Source organism: Procambarus clarkii, chromosome 7 (genome assembly GCF_040958095.1).
Source record: "Procambarus clarkii isolate CNS0578487 chromosome 7, FALCON_Pclarkii_2.0, whole genome shotgun sequence".
NCBI lineage: Eukaryota > Metazoa > Arthropoda > Malacostraca > Decapoda > Cambaridae > Procambarus > Procambarus clarkii.
The window spans coordinates 14630930-14651308 of record NC_091156.1 but is presented as its reverse complement, the minus strand read 5'-3'; the positions used below and the strand labels follow the sequence as shown (position 1 = coordinate 14651308).

At 44.2% G+C, this 20379-nt stretch overlaps 1 protein-coding gene and 1 long non-coding RNA gene across 4 annotated transcripts in view; one reads left to right on the top strand and one right to left on the bottom strand.

The window, feature by feature from the left end:
- The window catches only part of LOC123761457 (cell adhesion molecule Dscam2), a 335111-nt gene that overhangs the window by 301992 nt on the left and 12740 nt on the right, over nt 1–20379 (top strand). For all 3 annotated transcript variants that reach the window (XM_069313061.1, XM_069313058.1, XM_069313071.1), the window contains exons 9-27: nt 940–1078; nt 1795–1925; nt 3082–3260; nt 3915–4019; nt 4897–5017; nt 5813–5989; nt 7561–7702; nt 7991–8139; nt 10109–10216; nt 10825–11004; nt 11423–11608; nt 11958–12098; nt 12683–12841; nt 13177–13326; nt 13918–14048; nt 15131–15217; nt 15907–16168; nt 17244–17426; nt 18171–18356. In XM_069313061.1, coding sequence (XP_069169162.1) covers nt 940–1078; nt 1795–1925; nt 3082–3260; nt 3915–4019; nt 4897–5017; nt 5813–5989; nt 7561–7702; nt 7991–8139; nt 10109–10216; nt 10825–11004; nt 11423–11608; nt 11958–12098; nt 12683–12841; nt 13177–13326; nt 13918–14048; nt 15131–15217; nt 15907–16168; nt 17244–17426; nt 18171–18356 — 2916 coding nt within the window. The remainder of the gene's footprint in view (nt 1–939; nt 1079–1794; nt 1926–3081; nt 3261–3914; nt 4020–4896; nt 5018–5812; nt 5990–7560; nt 7703–7990; nt 8140–10108; nt 10217–10824; nt 11005–11422; nt 11609–11957; nt 12099–12682; nt 12842–13176; nt 13327–13917; nt 14049–15130; nt 15218–15906; nt 16169–17243; nt 17427–18170; nt 18357–20379) is intronic.
- Nucleotides 8506–20379, bottom strand: part of LOC138356749 (uncharacterized) — a 91660-nt gene continuing 79786 nt past the window's right edge. The window contains exon 3 of the long non-coding RNA XR_011224635.1: nt 8506–9005. This is a non-coding gene — a long non-coding RNA (uncharacterized lncRNA). The remainder of the gene's footprint in view (nt 9006–20379) is intronic.

Here is a 20379-nt window from a genome sequence, read left to right as displayed (position 1 = left end):
ATGCCAATATATATGCAGAATATGCTATTATAATATTAATTTATATTTGAGAAAATCCCTGTTTTGAATGAACAGCATATAAAAGTTTATGAATGCGTCTGTGGGGTCGACCGCTGGATGGAACGGACTTGAGTCGAGGACGGGATGTGGGACGAGTGAAATAACCATTCCGTCACCGTAGTCAGTAATATTAGCTGTGATTGTTGTAACTGATTACAACTGTGATTATAACTGTGATTGTTGTAACGTTCGTTACCACCAGACCGTAACGGATGAGTAAGCCAGCAGCCGGCTGAGTCAACTCATCTGGGTTCACCATGAGTCAGAAAATATGAACGGTGAAAAGCAGTTCATGTATCAGGGGAATAACCAAGACTCATTATAAAGAGCGGCGATTGACTGTCTCACACACACACAATGTTTTGTATGTGATCTCACCATCACAGAGTGCGAATATTTTATAATTATATGTATATAATCCGCTCCTTTTCAGTGTATAGACTTCACATTGACCCTTACAACGGTTATAATATTCATTAATATAGTTTTCGATCCTGTTTTATATATCGAGATATGGTAATTATAGTAACATCACTTACAAATTCCTCCGCTCTTACAATATGGGAAAAATAAGTTGTACCAGAAAATACTGCATGGTAAGATTGCTACTCTGTGGATCATTTCTTACCTGTAGTCAACTTTTCACGGCCTTTTAACTTTTAAGTGAAATTTAGTATAATGCTCGGGCACTTAAACGCAACTTTATCTAAAATATCCTATGACTCAATGATTATTAAACTGCCACTTTGGACTGGTCGGTACAGCGGAGCTCTGGCTCCTTGCAGGTCGGTGTTGGAGCCAGAGGCTCTAAGGAGCTGGGCACCATTTCTTCCCTCAGTCCTTTTCCAGATCCTTGTCCTCATATTCCTTCCCCTGCAGGTCCGCCCTTCGTGAGGGCCATGGACAACGTGACGGCGATGTCTGGGGAGGACGTAAGGCTGTGGTGTCCTGCAGGAGGGTATCCTACTCCCTCCATCAGCTGGCGTCGGGACGGCCACCCACTCCCTACCTCCCTCAGGTGAGTCCTACAGGGTACCTTACCTCCTCCATTGTTTGCAAGTGGTAGTAAATATTATTATTTTATATATTATATATATATATATATATATATATATATATATATATATATATATATATATATATATATATATATATATATATATATATATATATATATATGCAACAATGATAAAAAAAACCTGATCTAAGTATGCGGAAGAACCACATGTGAAAAATAGGGAATGCTAAACGCGTTTTCGACTTAAATCGCTTTCATCAGAGGAAAGTAGAATGTAGACTCGTTCGAATGCAGTGGGTGCCAAAGGTGTAGTGTCTGCGTTGATGGTGGGTGCCAAAGGTGTAGTGTCTGCGTTGATGGTGGGTGCCAAAGGTGTAGTGTCTGCGTTGATGGTGGGTGCCAAAGGTGTAGTGTCTGCGTTGATGGTGGGTGCCAAAGGTGTAGTGTCTGCGTTGATGGTGGGTGCCAAAGGTGTAGTGTCTGCGTTGATGGTGGGTGCCAAAGGTGTAGTGTCTGCGTTGATGGTGGGTGCCAAAGGTGTAGTGTCTGCGTTGATGGTGGGTGCCAAAGGTGTAGTGTCTGTGCTTCGAGTATTTCGAGAATCACAAGCATTTGGGGATGAAGTCTAGTGATATTTCAAATACTGAAGCCTTCTTGACTTTAAAGAATGTCGCCACAAAATCAGGTGTTCTAAAGATGATACTTGTGTGTTGCAGACAGGATATAGTGACCAACGGGACGCTGATAGTGAGGAACGCAGGCAACGAGGATGCCGGCCGCTACACGTGCGTCGTCACCGGCAGACAGGGGCAGACTGCCTCCTCTCACGTTTTTCTCCACGTGCTCAGTACGTGTCAATCCAAACCTACTATCACCTCTCCCGCACATCCACCCCCCCCCCCCAACTCTCCCGCAAGGGGGTATAAACACTGAAAGATGTACCACATTTCTCTATGTGAATATACTAGTAAAACACTTTGTTCAGGAATAAAGCAATTTTTTTTCAAGTTGGTTTATAAGTCATTGTGAAGACCTTAGCAACATTCCCGCGGGTAAGGAAGGATTGAATTATCAGGGTAAAGCACCAAGCCATCACGACTATATAGCATTTGGAAGGAGTCAGGACAAGGTTTTGGGATGCGACGGGGGGAAAGAATGGTGCCCCAACCACTTGGACGGTCGGGGATTGAACGCCGACCTGCATGAAGCGAGACCGTCGCTCTACCGTCCAGCCCAAGTGGTTGGGTCAAACAAACTCGACACCAAACTAAACCCACCCGTATGCCTGAACACTGATAGGTTCAGTGTAAGGTGTAGTGTGCTTCTCAAGTGTATATGCACTGGGTATACTTAAAGCCTTTTCTACGTTCTGTGATGAAATTCTACTGTAGAATGTAAGGTACACTCTGTTTTCATGTTCATTATAATGCATAACCCCAAAAAATTAACACATGATGAACAATGTGACAGTGACAGGCCACGAATGAAAGATTAAGACTCGAATTTCCCTAAGTACTTTCGTACTTGCGAAAATACTTTCGATTTTTTTTTACAGAAGGATCAATAAATACATCCTTCTGAAGATGTATTATTAAATACGAAAGTACTTAAGGAAATTCCTCTCTTAATCCTTCCTTCTGACACTTTAATATAATATAATATAAATATAAATATATATATATATATATATATATATATATATATATATATATATATATATATATATATATATATATATATATATATAAAAATAATCACACACACACACACACACACACACACACACACACACACACACACACACACACACACACACACACACACACACACACACACTCTCTCTTACACAATTTTGAAATAAAAAGAAATCATCAGTGTCGATAATGTCAACTCACCAACAGAGTCACGACCTAACTAGGATTCAACTCACTGAACGTCCTCAACTTTCACCTCACATCTATGGTTGTTACCGTGTTCCAGCCGCGTTATTTTCGTTTCCCTAGAGCCCCCCAAGATCGAGCCGTTCTCGTTCCGGAGTGAGCTGCAGGAGGGCGAGCGGACGCAGTTGACCTGCATGATCAACTCCGGTGACCTCCCCATCACCATCAACTGGCTCAAGGATAGCCGACACCTCCAGCACGACCCCGGTATTGATATCAAGTCCATGAGTGATTACTCCAAGGTGGGTCTGGGGACGTCTTACTTACATTGAACATTATTCCTTTATTTACTATGTCAGTTCTCACTAGAATCTTACATCTTTATGAGGACCTCTATTGGCTGTGTGTATGTGTAATTGAAGCAAAACATGTATTATGAGTCAGTATTTAATGCACAATCAACACTTATGGTAACAGTTCTGCGTGACGCAATGATCACGAGAACACTGTACTCAAGACGCAGTCGTTAAACACCTGAACACAAAGAATATCATCACTTACTGAATCAGTTTGTGTAGATGAAGGCGGGCCCCACCTCAGGTTGGATAGGGGAACCCACGACCTCTGAGAACAGAAAAGGAAAAAATATTAGAGGGGAATTATTTTTTTTGTTTTAAGTCCCCACCAATGCCGGTATTATGCTATTTAGTCGTACGTACCACCCACCTCCTGTTACAAAATAATGGAAACCTCGATGGAAGGAAACCTCGATGGAAGGAAACCTCGATGGAAGGAAACCTCGATGGAAGGAAACCTTGGGTTTCCATCGAGGGGGTGTCGGGTCTTGTTTACAAGCTGTGTACGTAGACATGAAACTGTTGGGTTAGTTGTGGTATTAAGAAGCGAGCGGCGGGGCCCCACCGCTGCTAACGCTGTGTGCTTCATGCCTCCCCCAGGTGCTGCTCTTCAAGAAGCTCCGCGAACATCATTCTGGCTCCTACACCTGCGAGGCCGCGAACGCTGCCGCCACAGTCAACTACACCGCTGCTGTCAGGGTCAAGGTAGGTCAAGGGTCAAAGTAGGTAAAGGGTCAAAGTAGGTAAAGGGTCAAAGTAGGTCAAGGGTCAAAGTAGGTCAAGGGTCAAAGTAGGTCAAGGGTCAAAGTAGGTCAAGGGTCAAAGTAGGTCAAGGTTCAAAGTAGGTCAAGGGTCAAAGTAGATCAGGGTCAAGGTAGATCAGGGTCAAAGTAGATCAAAGTAGAACAGGGTCAAGGTAGGGCAAGGTCAAAGTAATTCAAGGTCATAGTAGGTCAAGGTAAAGTAAGTCAGGATTAAGGTAGGTCAAAGTAGGTCATCGTTCTGGCTTTAGATAAGCCGTAATGACCAAGAGTAACCAAATACTAGAACAAAATAGTCAATAAGGCATTAGAGTACATCCAAAACCCTTGATCCATTGTAGGCCTACAAGGGAGAGTCCTAGCAGCAACAGATCAGTATCTCTGCTTCGCACCAGTCAGTACCAAAGAAGAGTTCACCTAGGAACTCCGTTACAGGTCACTGAAGGTGGAGCAGGGTATGGTGGGTGGTTCGGGTTAAGTATCGGATTAGCGATGCGAACTGAAGTTCTTAGAGATAACGGTAAGCTTCAGCTGAGCTTCCAGTAACACGCTGAAGAAGCTTAGTGATTGAAGGTGTACATAAATATCAAAACTGAAACCACATCACTGTAACTCTTCTTCGAACTTCGATACGAAAAGTACTTCAGATTACAATCCTATTAAATGCAGGTATGCGCCATAGGAAGTGACCCACTCACAGGTGTATTGGTGTGACTCGCCCATATATGTGACCCCATCCACAGGTGTATAGGTATGACCCCATCCACAGGTGTATAGGTATGACCCCATCCACAGGTGTATAGGTATGACCCCATCCACAGGTGTCACCGCGGTGGGTGGTGGAACCAGCGAGTGCCACGGCACTAGTGGGGTCAACAGTGGTCCTTGACTGCAGTGCCCGTGGCTACCCGGTGCCAGAGTTGACGTGGATGCGGGCTCCAGGTAAACAAAGCTCTCAAGTTGTCTTTCCCTTTCCCGCCTGAGTGATGGCACTAGATGGCACCTTTTACCTTACCCTTGTCATTCCGATATCACCTACGACACTAAAATTTCCTACACAATAACAACCCGTTGATCTCAGTAGAGGAGCAGCGCTTCCAGGTCTGCCTGCCTCAGTTACAGCACTAGATCTGACAACCTCAGTTACAGCACTAGATCTGCCTACCTCACCTACACCTCTAGATCTCTCTACCCAGTAACACATCAATATCTAGCTACGAAAGTAACTTCCTCAGGATTTTCTTATGCAGTCAGAAGTCTTAAGATATACCTATTTAGGGTACAACCAATAAACCTCCAGTCTTAAGTAACATCCTAGACATTCCTTCCCCCCCCACCACCAAATTAACATCCCCACCAAGACCAGTCTATAGTGAAGTGGACGGTTTATTCACTTTGCCCGACTCGCAAATATGAACTTGAATTCGAAGCACTTGGAAGGGACGAATGAATGTGCTCCGACTTATCTATTGACTTACAAGTAAAAGGTAAAAAAAAATTAAAACTTTAGCCCATGTTACCTTTCTCTGTTCCTATGTGCACCTCGGAGGCCTCGCTTACCTAAACCTTGCCGCTACCACAGCGTATCAGGCTACATCTCCACTTACATACCACTCTCTTGGGTAGATTCCTCGAGTATGGAAGTTTGTATTAATCAAAACCTGTCATTAAGGCGCCAGTCTCTCTTCCCTTTTCCCCATCCCTCCCGCAAGCTTTTACATGTGTGTCGTGTTTCAGGGGAGGCGGCGAAGGACTTCCAGGCGGTAGGGCTGGACGGCAGGAGGGCCTCGCAGGCGCCTAATGGCTCCCTTGTCCTGCCCGACGTTTCCACCAGCAGCGCCGGCTGGTTCCTCTGTAGCGCCGCCAACACTGTCGGCAAGCCCATCTCCAAGGTCGTCCAGCTCACCGTTCATGGTGAGCGAGGAGTTAAGACGAGTTGTAAAAGTGTAGCAGTTGTTAAGTTACCAAAGTGTGAGTTGCAAGGCTGTGGCAGACAAAGTAGCCATGGCTATTTGTTTCTTAAGCCGTTGCTGATTAGGCTGTGTCGTGTCTAGCTACAACAGATTGATGAATTGTAGGTTGTGGAACATTGTGGAATACTGTGGTTGATCAGAGTAGGTTAATTCAAATCAGAGTTGATTCTGTCTGGTCATTTCAGGTCATATAACACCTGCATAGATCATGTCTGGTCAGGAGTAGTTATCTCTGGCCGAGACGGAACGATATCAACAACAGTCGAACTTTTTCAAGGCCTTATCAACCATACTTTAAGTATAATGTAGTGCATATTTACACCTTTTTTTGATGATGGTTTAGGTTATCCCTACTTTAAGTTAAAAATAGGCGATGGGAGGTTTTTGTTATGGGTTTTATGTTTCTTTCCCTGCATTTTCCTTTTTTTCAGTAAATTAAAATTAACCAATTTTAGCCAATTTTAAGTGCAAAGCTCTCTATTTTGTCCACATGTCCTGATTTATTACGAAGATGTGTTGACGGAACTATTCACATCGATGGCTCCCGACGCCTACACAGCCATTAGGGGTATGAACCATGACAATCAATTTAAATATACATTCATACACCTTAATCAAAAGGATTTTAAACCATATCTTAATTTGATATAAGCCAGACTATGGAACAGACAAATTATCAAAATTATAAATTACGGACTCTGACCATTTGGTGGGAACTCGTGTCTTCTGGGCCCTCGGATACACAATATAACTGATGAGTTAATTAGAACAAAATGATCTTAATTAGCCAATCATATCTCTGACTTGCCGTTAGAACTTCAAACTTCAGAAACAGATAAATTCTTGTCGCTATGAACCGTCTAATAACAGAAGCTCCGTGTCTTTATTGCCTTCATCACAATCGACTCTCTCAAGAGTGTCTACTGAGCGGCTTCGAGTAGGCAAAACATGTTTAGAGAGATTTTCACCTCACACATGTAATCTTAACGAATTGTAAGCAGAATTATTCTATTTCTAGTTCCATTAGGTACTTAAGTTAGGTAACCCAAGAATTTAAGGGCCATACTCTCGCAAATACTCAGATGTATAAAACATTTTATCCATAATGAAAACTTGTTTAGCAGTTACAGCCCCGCTCCTGTGCCAGGTAATTCCACTACGGGCTCACCATAGCCGGTGCTACTTGGAACTTTTTGTTCCAAGTAGCTGAATCTAAAACAACAACTTGCTTAAAATTTAAGCTGACTAAACGAACTTTGAATTTAGAAAAAAGATCTTTACCACAAACTTTCTTAGATAACATAGCGTTATGTCCCAGTTCCTGGACGTACCACAACAATTTCAGCTGTCACTATGAATAGCGGAAATAGTGACATTAATTATGTCAGTATACGATGGCCTCTCAGTTCACAAGGAAGATAAAAAAAAATAATAATTTCACACATAGTATAGCTGTCACAAGCCAAGTCATTCCGGATGACATCTCCTCACACTCCCCCTCTTGTCTGTCAGCGCCGGCACGCGTGGTGACGGAGGGCAGGCGAGTGACGGGTCACGCTGGCCAGACGGTCATGGTGGATTGCGAGGCGACAGGTGACGACCCACTCACACTTACCTGGCACCGACATCACGCCCCCGTCTCACAAGGCCACAGGTACGTTCTTCAGATGGATCTCGGCTTCGTCTCACCAGCTACGTTCTAATCAACCGGGCATCTATCAGATGGCGGACAAAGCGTCCGCCATCTGTAACTAAGTCACCCCCTTCCTCTCGTATCATTAAGGCACAAGCGAGTCTCCCCCTACTACTCCGTGTCACTTGGATTAGCGATAGATCTTCCCATTAACAAAGCTGATGTAGTTGTGGTAGGAGCATCACCTGGCAGATGTTTAGTTAACCAGGACTCCGGTCACTGACTGGTCTCTCTCTCTCTTCCCGACAGGACGACGGTGCGACAGGGTGGTATGGGCGGGACGGTGAGGGCCGTGCTGGAGATCAGGGCGGTGGCCGCCGCCGACGCTGGTCCGTACACATGTCGCGCCATCAATTCCCACGGCGAGCATTTCCAAGTGTTCGATATCGCCGTTATTGGTGAGTACTGTTTAGGTTCTAAATGGCGGGTGTAGGTGACCACTGCTACAGCACATGGCAGCTGTTTTAGCCGAGTACAGGTTTGTGCCCACTTTTAGCAGGTGTTTGAGCCCAGGTTAGTTATCCTAACAATATTTGAAAAGCGTTATCAATGAGTAATATCATCAAATTGTATACTGCATATTTCTAACGATTAATCTACAAGAGAAAAAAATATTCATTGTAAAATAGTCATCCTTAAAATACTAAAAGAAAATTGTCATAATATAAAGAAAGTTATGTTAGGGGATACTAATATTATTCGTCTAATAGTGTAATTCACTTATTTATTTATTTATTTATTTATATACAAGAAGGTACATTGGGTTTAAGAGTACATAGTAATGATGATGATTTTACATTCTTTTACTGCCACTAGTACGCGTAGCGTTTCGGGCAAGACCTTAATCCTATGTTCCCCGGAATAAGACCCCCGCGAAGAACCATTTAACAAGCAGGTGCCCATTTTACTATTGGGTTAAACAGAGGCTACAGTTAAGGATACAGAGTTCTTAGTGATCTATGGCTTGCACGTTCATGCAGCTTTTGTATATAATTTATAAATACAAGAGTTCTTACATTTTTATAAAACCACTAGCACGTATAGGATTTCGGGCAGGTCCTTAATCTTAACTCCTTTTTGTAAGAATGTAATTTTCCCTATATGAACATTATTATAATGCCAGGTAACCATTCACTGCTGGGTGAAGAGAGGCGTGCAGTTAAGGATTGGCGCCTAGTCAATCCTACCCGGCCTGGATACGAACCCAGGCTAAATCGCTCGCGAAGAGCCTGGCGAGTTTCTTACCACTGCGCGACAGAGACTGCTGTAAATAAATATTTATATTTATTTATATACAAGAAGGTACAAATGATTGCAAGAACACAAAGCGGTGATTAAGCAGCACTTTCTTTCAAAGCCACTAACACCCACAGTGTCAGAAATTTCGACACTATCTACTATCCCTTGACATACCAAGTTAAAAAAGTTATGTCAGGTACATACTAATATTACTAACTCGTCAAAGAGAACGTATTTGATAGCATTCTAGAAAGAGAACGAGATGTTGCCACGTATGGAAAATCCACTATATGTATAATCTCTCTCTTGTAGTAACATAAAATTTTCAGTGTAAAGAGTAAATAAGACAAAAAGGTATTTATTAATAGTTAATTTACCTAGATAAACAGTAAATCAAACGTCTCTATATGTACAGATAACTCCCAGTAGGAGTAATCAATAAAAACATATAGGATAACACCCAGTAGGACTAATCAATAAAAACATATAGGATAACACCCAGTAGGACTAATCAATAAAAACAGTCCATTTGCATCATACAGTCCACTTCAATTCATTTTAAAGAAGATTTCTACTAGTAATTTGACAGTTCTCAAACTCCTGCTTGGCAAAATTCCCCACACATAGCGATTTGGGCGGGTTCTTGAGACAATAAACATAAATAACAGACAAATTAATAACAGGAATGATAATGAACAGATCCGCAAGGGCCTTGATGAGGGTTCGAACTTATGCATTGGATGCTCCCAGACGCACTCTTGTCAACTGTATCACAACATGATAAAACAAAAATTGCAATCTGGAGTGCTACTGCCCCCATGAGGACCCCGAGGCTTCCCACAATTACCCCATGCTCGTGGAAGCAGTAATACTCCAGGTTACAATTATTTTTACCATGTTTTGGTAAAGTTGATTAGAGCGCGTATGGGAACATCCAGTGCACAGGTTCCAACTCTCATCAAGGCCTCTGTGGATTTGTTCATTTGATATATCACGTTATTGTGATTCGTGTGTGTAGTAATGATAACGATATACTCAAGAAACATTATACAAATTACATTAAACACTACTGATTATAATGTGTGATATACACAGCTTCAGTTCTCTCTCTCTCTCTCTCTCCCCCAGAGCCGCCCACGGCACCTACAGGAGTGACGGTGTCTGAGGTGGGCAGCCGCTCGGCTCGTCTCACCTGGATACTGCCTCAACCTGCAGCCATCACCATACAGTACAGAGGTAGTCCTTCCTCTCCCACGTGTTCTTCTTTGTCCTACCTTCCCACGTGTTCTTCTGTCTCACCTCTTCCATGTGTCCTTCTCAGTCCCACCTTAAGTGGCATTTATCTTGAGTGTTGAACTTTAGTAAGTTTCCTAGGCTGTGATTAAACGTGCTTTTGTATATGTAAACTAGTTTTAAAAAAGCTTCAAGATGCGGTGTAGATTGTCATGGGAAGAGTAGTGGCCCATCCCCCCGTTGTGAGCTAGTTGGCACCAGCTCGCTTTTACCTAGCTGTAAATAGGTACCTGGGAGTTAGTCAGCTGTCACAGGCTGCTTCCTGGGGTGGAGGCCTGGTCGAAGACCGGGCCGCGGGGACATTAAAAAGAAGCCCCAAAATCATCTCAAGATAGCTTAGCGTCAAGAGACCAGAGTCTAACATATTCACAATCCTTACACGAGATGATGGCTCGCTATGCATTACTTTTGGTGACCTGCAGGTCTTCTGTGTCGTTGTGGTAATTCATTGGGTATATTTTATAAACTAGCTGGAAATGTCTATATTAGTTCTCATCCTCTGCTGAATTTTTTGTTTCCGTGCCACTGATGACGTTATGGGCCCCCTGCAGCGGCTGAGGGCGAGTCATGGGTGTCCCATGGGCGTAACGTGAGCGTGGGTCAGTGGGCGTCATGGCACGTGCTGACGAGCCTCACTCCCTACCACACCTACGCCGTCAGGCTGATGGCACACAACGACCTGGGCGTGTCGCAGCCCTCGCAGACTCACATTTTCACCACCCTCGAGGAAGGTCAGTTCCCCTGCTGCTCCCTCTCACCTAAACTCTTAATCCACCAGGTTGTCTGCCTTATTGTCTTCCACAGTTTGTCTCCATTATCCGCTTTCTCAGCTGTCTCTCTTCCCTTGGAATCCCATATTCTCGCCGCCCTCTCTTCTCTCCTGAGTTCTGTCCACCCAATTCCGCTTGTGAGGACTGATCCCCGACTCTCCTTCGGCCTCTCAGATTTTCTCAATTCTTCCAGACAGTTATTTTATCCTTATTTATTTCACAGGACGTTTATCTCCGTCCTCCATTCTCTATGCTGTTTACATTCATCCATAATTTATGATTCCTCTATACACGACATCAACTTGTGACATTCACGTGATACAGTAAGTAGCGCTCGAGTGTTACGATGACACAACAAGTGACACTTGAATGTCCACAGCACCGACAGGAGCGCCCCGGGACGTGCGGGTGGCGGCAGGAGGCCCACATTCTCTGCTGGTAACATGGCGTGCCCCGGTGCCCCACCTCACCCACGGTCCCCTCAGGGGCTACTCCATCGCCCTGCGTCGCCAGAACCTGCAGGGGCACCTCACCTACATCACCAGGCCAGTCACGGCACCTGCAGGTGAGTGGCCCACTGTTGTATGCGACCGGCGCCAATATCCAGTGGCTTCTCGCAGAGCAGACATTGTGATGTATTTTTCAAGTTCATTTTGTTGATGTATTTAATGTTCCTGAATATGTGATTTGATTTCATTGTGCCTTCGATGTACTTATATTGAAGTTATTTCATGCAAGCAGATATATATCATTATAAATAAATATTGATCATGGAAGTGATTATCACAATTATAATGAAACAATCTTTTTTCTCTTGTGCATTGTTGCACATGTTTGCAAGGCCTAGATATATGCATAAATACATATATGTTCAGATTAAGTTACAAAATATGTTTCCGGGCTACCTGCTGCAGGTGACGTTGAGGGTGTGGAGCAGTATGAGGTGCGGGACCTCACTCCCGCCTCCCTCTACGAGGTGGCTGTGAGGGCCTTCACGAGGGCGGGGCCCGGACCTCTCTCCTCTCCCAGGATTGTCGATGCCACCAGCCACGACGGTAAGCTCTGGTGTGTGTGTGTGTGTGTGTGTGTGTGTGTGTGTGTGTGTGTGTGTGTGTGTGTGTGTGTGTGTGTGTGTGTGTGTGTGTGTGTGTGTGTACTCACCTAGTTGTACTCACCTAGTTGTGTTTGCGGGGGTTGAGCTCTGGCTCTTTGGTCCCGCCTCTCAACCGTCAATCAACAGGTGTACAGATTCCTGAGCCTATCGGGCTCTGTCATATCTACACTTGAAACTGTGTATGGAGTCAGCCTCCACCACATCACCCCCTAATGCATTCCATTTGTCAACCACTCTGACACTAAAAAAGTTCTTTCTAATATCTCTGTGGCTCATTTGTGTGTGTGTGTGTGTGTGTGTGTGTGTGTGTGTGTGTGTGTGTGTGTGTGTGTGTGTGTGGCGCGGGTTGGGAACGGGGGCGCGGGAAGGTGGGACGGGTTAGTAAGCTAAGGGGGTCGAGGAAGGTATACAAAACTATATCTTATCCTGCTTTCTTCTACGGGCCTGTAGTTTAAGGCAGGTTTCAGATGAGCGCCCGTACGGGTGTGGTGGTAAGACTGACCATTCTACTCCGTCCTCCTGCAGCACCTTCGTGCCCTCCTGCCGGAGTGTCGTGCCGCGGGTCAGGTCGAGGCAGCGTGAGGGTGTGGTGGTCCCCCCCGCCCACACACTGCGTCCCTGCCCCGGTCAGCGGCTACACCATCGTCGCCACGCCCACCAAGCACGCCCATCACACTACAAGCGGTGAGTCAGACGAGCCCACCAACAGGCAGACAAGGCTGAAGAATGCATCCGTCCCCTCATTCTGAACTGCCATACAGTTAACACACTACTTTCTCCTCATTACATTAACTATGCTGCATATATAACACACGCTACGTTACGAGTTTCCACACACCTAGTTTGTTAACACACCATAAGTGTCTGGTTGTCTATCGTCGTGTTACTTTCCAAACTTTTCCAATAATTTAAGCTGATTGCTGCTTTACATTCTCATGATTTATATAAAGTTTACAATGTCCTCTCACAACTCAACGTGGCTGGTCACAGCTGGTCAATTCTGGTGCTCCCTCCTACAGGCAGCACCTGGGAGGTCAACACCACCAACCTGGAGAAGAACTTGGACGGTCTCCCGCCGGCCACTAACGTCAGCGTCCGCGTCAGAGCGTTTAACGAGGTCGGCTTCAGTCCCTCCAACGACCCAGTCTTCTGTGTCACGGAAGATGACGGTAGACATTCACATTCATATTCTCTGTCTTCATTAGTCCATTACACACAGAAATCACAATAAAGTGATGCATCAAATGAACTAATCCACAAGGGCCGTGATGAGGGTTCAAACCAACGTCCGAGAGGATCCCACATGAGCCTTAATCGACTAAGCTACGGCATGGTAAAAGAATTGTAACTGGGAGTTCGGACGTAGATTCGAACCATCACGGCCCTTGTGAATTTGTTCATGAGTCCAACCACTTGGGCTGGACGATAGAGCGACGGTCTCGCTTCATGCAGGTCGGCGTTCAATCCCCGACCGTCCAAGTGGTTGGGCACCATTCCTTCCCCTCCGTCCCATCCCAAATCCTTATCCTGACCCCTTCCAAGTGCTATATAGTTGTAATGGCTTGGCGCTTTCCCCTAATAGTTGTGTTCTGTTCCGTCTACATGACCTACAGCACAAACCGCACGCAAATGAAAGTATGAGCTATCATTGTTATTAGTGTGTTGATATAACTATTAGTGTTTTAGCTTCGAAATTGCGTACGGAGAGAGTATGACTTAGCTTGTAACACAGCTTAACCTCTCCCGCCCTGCTCTCACAGTGCCAGGTCCACCTCGGAGGGTGAGGGTGATAGTGACAGGCGGCACCACACTGCTGGTGACGTGGTCGCCACCATACCCACGGGCCGGCACTATTCTTCACTACACTCTTTACTCGGCCAGGGACGACCAGGTGAGTGCCAGAAGAGTGCCTACACCATCATTATAAGTCACATAGTTGCTCGCCTGGTTAACTTACAAAGGGCTTTAATACTTGGGTTCTGCCTCTCAATCCTCAATCGACGGGTGTAAGAGATTCCTGAGCCTATTATACTCATATCTACATATCATATTTACAGTTGAAGCCGATTCCTGAGCATCTGATATTCTTTACTTTTTCATTACTTTGACACTAATAAATTATATTTAATATCAAGCTCATTTGCATATTGCAGGATTCTTCTGACAAGAGGAAAAAAAAAGTCATAAACTCCTAATTCTGATTGCTCAATACAGCCGCTGACATCCGTCTGATGTGTGCATCAGGAGATAGATTCATTAAGATACCAATTCCCAATTCACGTTTTTTCCAATTCCCGGATAATTTCCTCTCCCATTTTGGTACTTTGTCTCCGGTATCCAGTTCCCAGCACTTTATTTTGTTACCATGCACTTACTTGAGTTAAACGCAAACAAGTTGGAGAATACTGAGGTTGGCAAGACCATCTTAAAGTGGGCTGCAATCTTAATCACCAAATTTATACTAATATATGCATCATCAGCCAACGTTAAAAGGAAGAAGTCTCTACATTCTATGAGACCCTTCATAAAGATGAGTCTTGATAAATCTCATAGCACGACTATGAGATTTATAGCACTACTCTACCCCTCATACTCTGTGGCACTGCTGTCCGTCTCCCTCTTGCCTGTTTCGACAATTTGTGTGCAATTTATGGCAGGTCTACTTTGCAGAAAGATTACTGATCTTGTTCTAACTTTTCTGATCTCCGTGACGGTGATAGAAATCAATAACGTTTGTAAGATAAGATTTATCGTCCCCTGAATCTGCAGGGATTTCGGGAAAGTTAAGACTCTACTCATCAAATGTTCGACTAGTTTATATCTTGCATATCACGGAAGGTAATGCTAATGGCCATAAGAAATACTACTCTTAATGGTTAGAAAAGAAGTGATATTGGTAGTGTTTGGGTATAGAAGTGACGACATAGGTGGTGTATGGGGTAGTGTAGGGGTAATACAGATGGTGCATTGCAGGTGGCGGTGAGAGATGTGGTGGGTGCAGGTGGATCAGAGGCCACCTGGCGGGAACTAAGCGGCCTCATTCCTGCCTCCAGGGTGCAGGTGAGTGCAAGATCTATTTATGATTCAACGTGCAAGATATTAGAGGGACAACCTAATCATTTCAAGTTATCAGATACACTATGTTCTCGGGATTTCACCGTCAAAGTAATCTAGTGTTGGGTGCAGATAATTATAGGGCCACGGAAGAAGATAACCATCCTATCGAGACCTTCTTCATAAGCAACAAATCCTATAAATTAACAAATATTTGGCTAATATTTGATGTAATTACGTTATGTTCATCATGATACAGATTTGTCTTCAGATAATCGTAGCTTTGATACTTGAAACATGCTATTGTTCAATCTTATGTGTTAAATTTCTGCCTTCATGCATATTAAGAATTATTAACCGAGGAAAACATGTCTGTTGGTTTTTATATAAAGAAACTCGTATTACATTTAAAGTGATCTTGAATTGTTATGAAGAAATGGGAACACTTAGTCCATCTTAACTGGTGTTGCAGCTAGGATTAATGTAAGCATTTGGACTACGTTTGCAAAGTTTGCTGGAAAAAAACAAAATAAACAAGTGAGCCTTTGATCATGGGAGACGGACTGATTTCCACCTATTTCAGATTATTTAAATTAGGTTGATTTGTTACAAGATTTAGCCGAGGTTATCAACTAAGAATATTTATTATTTTTTCCATAAGGATTTAAGCTAAGTCTAGTCCCCCTCCCCACCAGGTGTGGGTAACTGCTACTACAGTGGCCGGGGAGGGCAGCCAATCCCCAAGGCTCACCGCCCTGCCCACCCCTACACCCACACACACTCCCGTTGCTGTGGGTGGTGGGCGGTCATGGTGGGTGGGGTCAGGTTCAGGAGTGACCCTGGGGTGCAGAGGCCTCGGCTCACCGCCTCCAGTCATCTCCTGGATGAAGGATAGTGTCACCCTCGGCAGCACCCACCACACCCAGCTCCTTCCAGGAGGAGACCTGCACCTCACAGGTGAGTTCTCCCTCAAGCTTGTGTCCACTCGCACACAGAACACGTCATCTTCAGCAGCTACCATAGATATATAGTCTGCAGTAAATACCATAGTAACTTCACCTTCAGTACTCATCATAGAAATTATAATCTGTTGTACCATAGTAATATAATTTGCATTATTTAACAACGAACCATAACATATGCTGGTGGAGGTGCAGTGTCTTTTCCTCGACAAGGATGTGGAATATTATTTTCCAGAGTGGTCTAGCTAGATGGTCCAGCTCCCCAGGTACGAATTACCTGGTGAGACACGAACATGCGACAGTTGTTCCTATTGTGTTATTGTTAATCCCAGTTAAAGCTCTGTGTAATAACTTAGGTATAATCATTGACACATTCAAACACATCATTTATCTGCCTTGCTTTATTGCAAGAAGACCTGCCTGCTTAACCTTGTACTTATATCCATGTTATGAGAATCAGGGAAGGCCACGAGGCTCCTGATGGGTGTTGGAGTCAGATGCGGTAATATAGAATCTTTTAAGATGGTGTTCAATCAGAACCGTTGGCCGAATGTTGTTGTTGTTGTTAAAGATTCGCTACTTGGAACAAGCAGTTCCAAGTAGCACGGGCAACCCGTTCTCGCAAATTTAATAAGTCAATATTGACTTATTAAATATGTGCATAGGTGACATACTTAACATAATAGTTTCCCTTGAAAAGCTTCATAGAAAACACCGACCTTACCTAACCTACTTAGTATGTTAAGATAAACATCTTATTGCTTCGTAATTACAATTATTACCTAACCTATAATAGGAATAGGTTAAGTAATAATTGTAATTACGAAGCAATAAGATGCTTATCTTAAGATACTAACAAGGTTAGGTAAGGTCGGTGTTTTCTATGAATCTTTTTAAGGGTATCTATTATGTTTAGTATATCACCTATGCACGTAGTTAATAAGTCAATATTGACTTTACGAATTTGCGAGAACGGGTTGAGCACGGGCTATGGTGAGCCCGTAGATATTATTTGTTGGCCGAATGAGAAACACGAGGCTCTTGTCTATAAGTGCTGTTATGTCCAACAGCGGTGCGGGAGTCTGCCAACTACACGTGCTGGGTCCGCAACAGTGTGGGCGTGGACAGTCTGACACACCAGGTGGTGGCCGTCACCGCGCCCCCGCCGCCCACACTCACCTTCACCCACGCCACCCACTACGCCCTCAACCTCACCATCAACCAGGCTGGTGACGGAGGGGCGCCCATTCTTGGTGAGTACCCTTGACAGGCTAATGAAGGAAGGGAGGGAATTGTCAGGGGAAAGCGCTTGCCATTACGACTATATAGCACTTGGAAGGGTTCAGGATAAGGATTTGGGATGGGACGGGGGAATGGAATGGTGCCCAACCACTTGGACGGTCGGGGATTGAACGCCGACCTGCATGAAGCGAGACCGTTGCTCTACCGTCCAGCCCAAGTGGTTGAACCCGACAGGCTAATGAGTGATCCCCAGTCCGATATTTAATGTTATTATAACACCGTAATGGCATGAAGCTCAATTGAATAAAATGAAAAGCAGTCACCTCGCTCCGGCAGTGTTGACTGTATGAAGGTTTTCATCGTACGCTTTTTGTGGTCGAGACGGATAATGGGCGAGTAATCAGGAGAAAGTAGGGAGGATAAAGCAATTTTTACAAAATATAAATGCCAGAATGTTTATCTGAACGAATATGACTGAAAATAGTCTAAGTGAAACTGATCCGTTTTCGTTGCTTTCACTGCTTATTTGCGGAGGAGTTACTTTAATAATTTTAATTATATTTTCATAATGCTACAATATATTGATTCCATCTTCATATCTATTGAGAAATTGAAGTATTGCCAGTTATCTTGTCACCTCGTCTAAACGCGCATAAATGTAACGCTTCTCTTTACATGTTGTATATATTATATTAATTAATGTATTGCCCATGAATACATTGTCCTGTATTACCCTGGTGGTGTCTTGGTCGCAGGTTACACCGTCCACCACCGCCAGCGGGCCGGGGAGTGGGCGGAGACGGGCGTGGACCCCGGGGTGAGGAGCCTGGTGGTGCGGGGGCTGCCGTGCGGAGCTCCTCACCACCTCTACCTCACAGCCTGGAACACCTACGGCACCAGCGCCCCCAGCCCCGTGCTCCTCGCTAGCACTCTTGGCAGCCGTGAGTACCCTGTTCTGTTCCAGTATTCACCTACTTGTACTCATCTAGTTGTGATTGTGGGAGTTGAGCTCTGGCTCTTTGGGCCCACCTCTCAATGGTTAATCACTCAAATTATTTTTTTCCCTCACACCAACCTTCAGGAAGCAGCCCGTAGCAGCTGTCTAATTCCAAGGTACCTATTTACTGCTAGGGGGAACAGGGGCATCACGGTGAAAGAAACTCTGCCCATTTGTTTCCACCAGCGCCGGGGATCAATCCCCAGTCCCTAGGACTACGAATCCCGAGCGCTGACCACTCCGCTACAGGGCCCCAATGTTCTTTGTTAGAGTTACACTACCTTAGAGTACAACTCGTTCAATGCAAACAAATTTATTATTGTAGCCTACGTATCACAAGCTAAAACCTTTTTATCATACGTTCTTACAGCCACACTAATAGGGATAAATACATTAAAAGTTGTGCTCCCCATTGTATAATATTTAACCCTCGCCAACGAACCTGAGGTGCCTGGAGGACCCTCCCCAAGGCCTGCACGCCCTGGACAAACTGGTACACAGTTCCCAGCTATACTAACAGTCAACTCATAGACTGACATGGTGATGGTCACTAAATTTTATTACTACGAGTTACCCATTAATGAGGTAGTTACACCTCTCGCCTCACATCTAAATAATTATACTTGACTTCATGTGTGCAAATCACGAAAATTAACATGTGATGAAAAATGTGACAGTGTCAGACCACGGAGGAAGAATTGAAACAGGAATTTGCTTAAGTACTTTCGTATATTAATACATCTTCAGAAGGAATGAACATGTATTAATTCATTCATTCCTTCTGAAGAGGTATTAATATACGAAAATACCTAAGAAAATGCCTGTTTCAGTTCTTCCTCCGTGGTCTGACACTGTCACTTTACTTCACGTAACTAAAATGTCTTTAGACACTTTATGTAATGTAATATATGTGCGTCTCTCAGCACACAAGTAAATAGTGCAAAGTACTCTTCATACTCTGGCTACTTGAGGCTTTCCATAAAGCACTTAAGTAATATATAACATCACCGTCGCACCCAACCGTCGTCACGATCCTGTCTATCCCCCTTCCTGAACGCCTCTTACTCCTCACCAGCTCTGACATAGGACAATTAGTATCACGTCTACACTAATTCATATTCCCCCGACTCCCTACTATTAATTTTATGGATGCCCTGATGCTATAACAACGTCTCCTTGCTAGGATCACTACTCAAACAGGACCCACTACCTTATAGATAGTGAAATATGGATTGACGTTACCGTAGAGTTATTTGTGTTATCCATTATTACAAAAAACAATTTTTTTTCACAGAGTAAAGGGTCTCGAATCTCCTTTGTATGGATACCTTCACACATAAATATAACCCATCATAATGAGACAGACATTGCAGCCAAATTAGCGTGTAACAAGTTTGAAGTTGAAATAGATCTAGGTATCCCCATCTCTGCTGTCAAAACTGTATTGGTCCAAACATTCAGATCTGATAGGAAAGAACTTACTGACTCCCAACGACCTGAAAGTACTAGTATAAAAAGCTATGATTTGTTCAGATCTGAAACCTACATCTATGGACAGCACAAAACGTCCACTAGACTGTGCGACACAGTGGTTGCAAGGATCAGGTTGGGTTACCGTTACCTGTGGCAGGTGGCTGCAGGTGACGGGTCTCCCAATCCTGAGCACTCCAGTTGCAAACTCTGTGAGCAGGAACTACGGCATGATCTCCCGCACTACATCACTGAATGCCCAGTTATTAGACCTTTCAGACCAGTTGGCATGAGGTACCTGGAGCTTTGCAATTACTTTATTCACTCTCGTATTCTTGAAGATATCCTCACAGTATACCCAAAATTTGCCAGTGCAGGCTATTAAACACATGGCTCTGTATGACTAACCATCCTGCGAGATGGGGACTTGTATTACCACTGCTACCTTATTCAATCTTGTGTTGTTGATATCCTCAAAATGCATCCGGAGTCTGCCA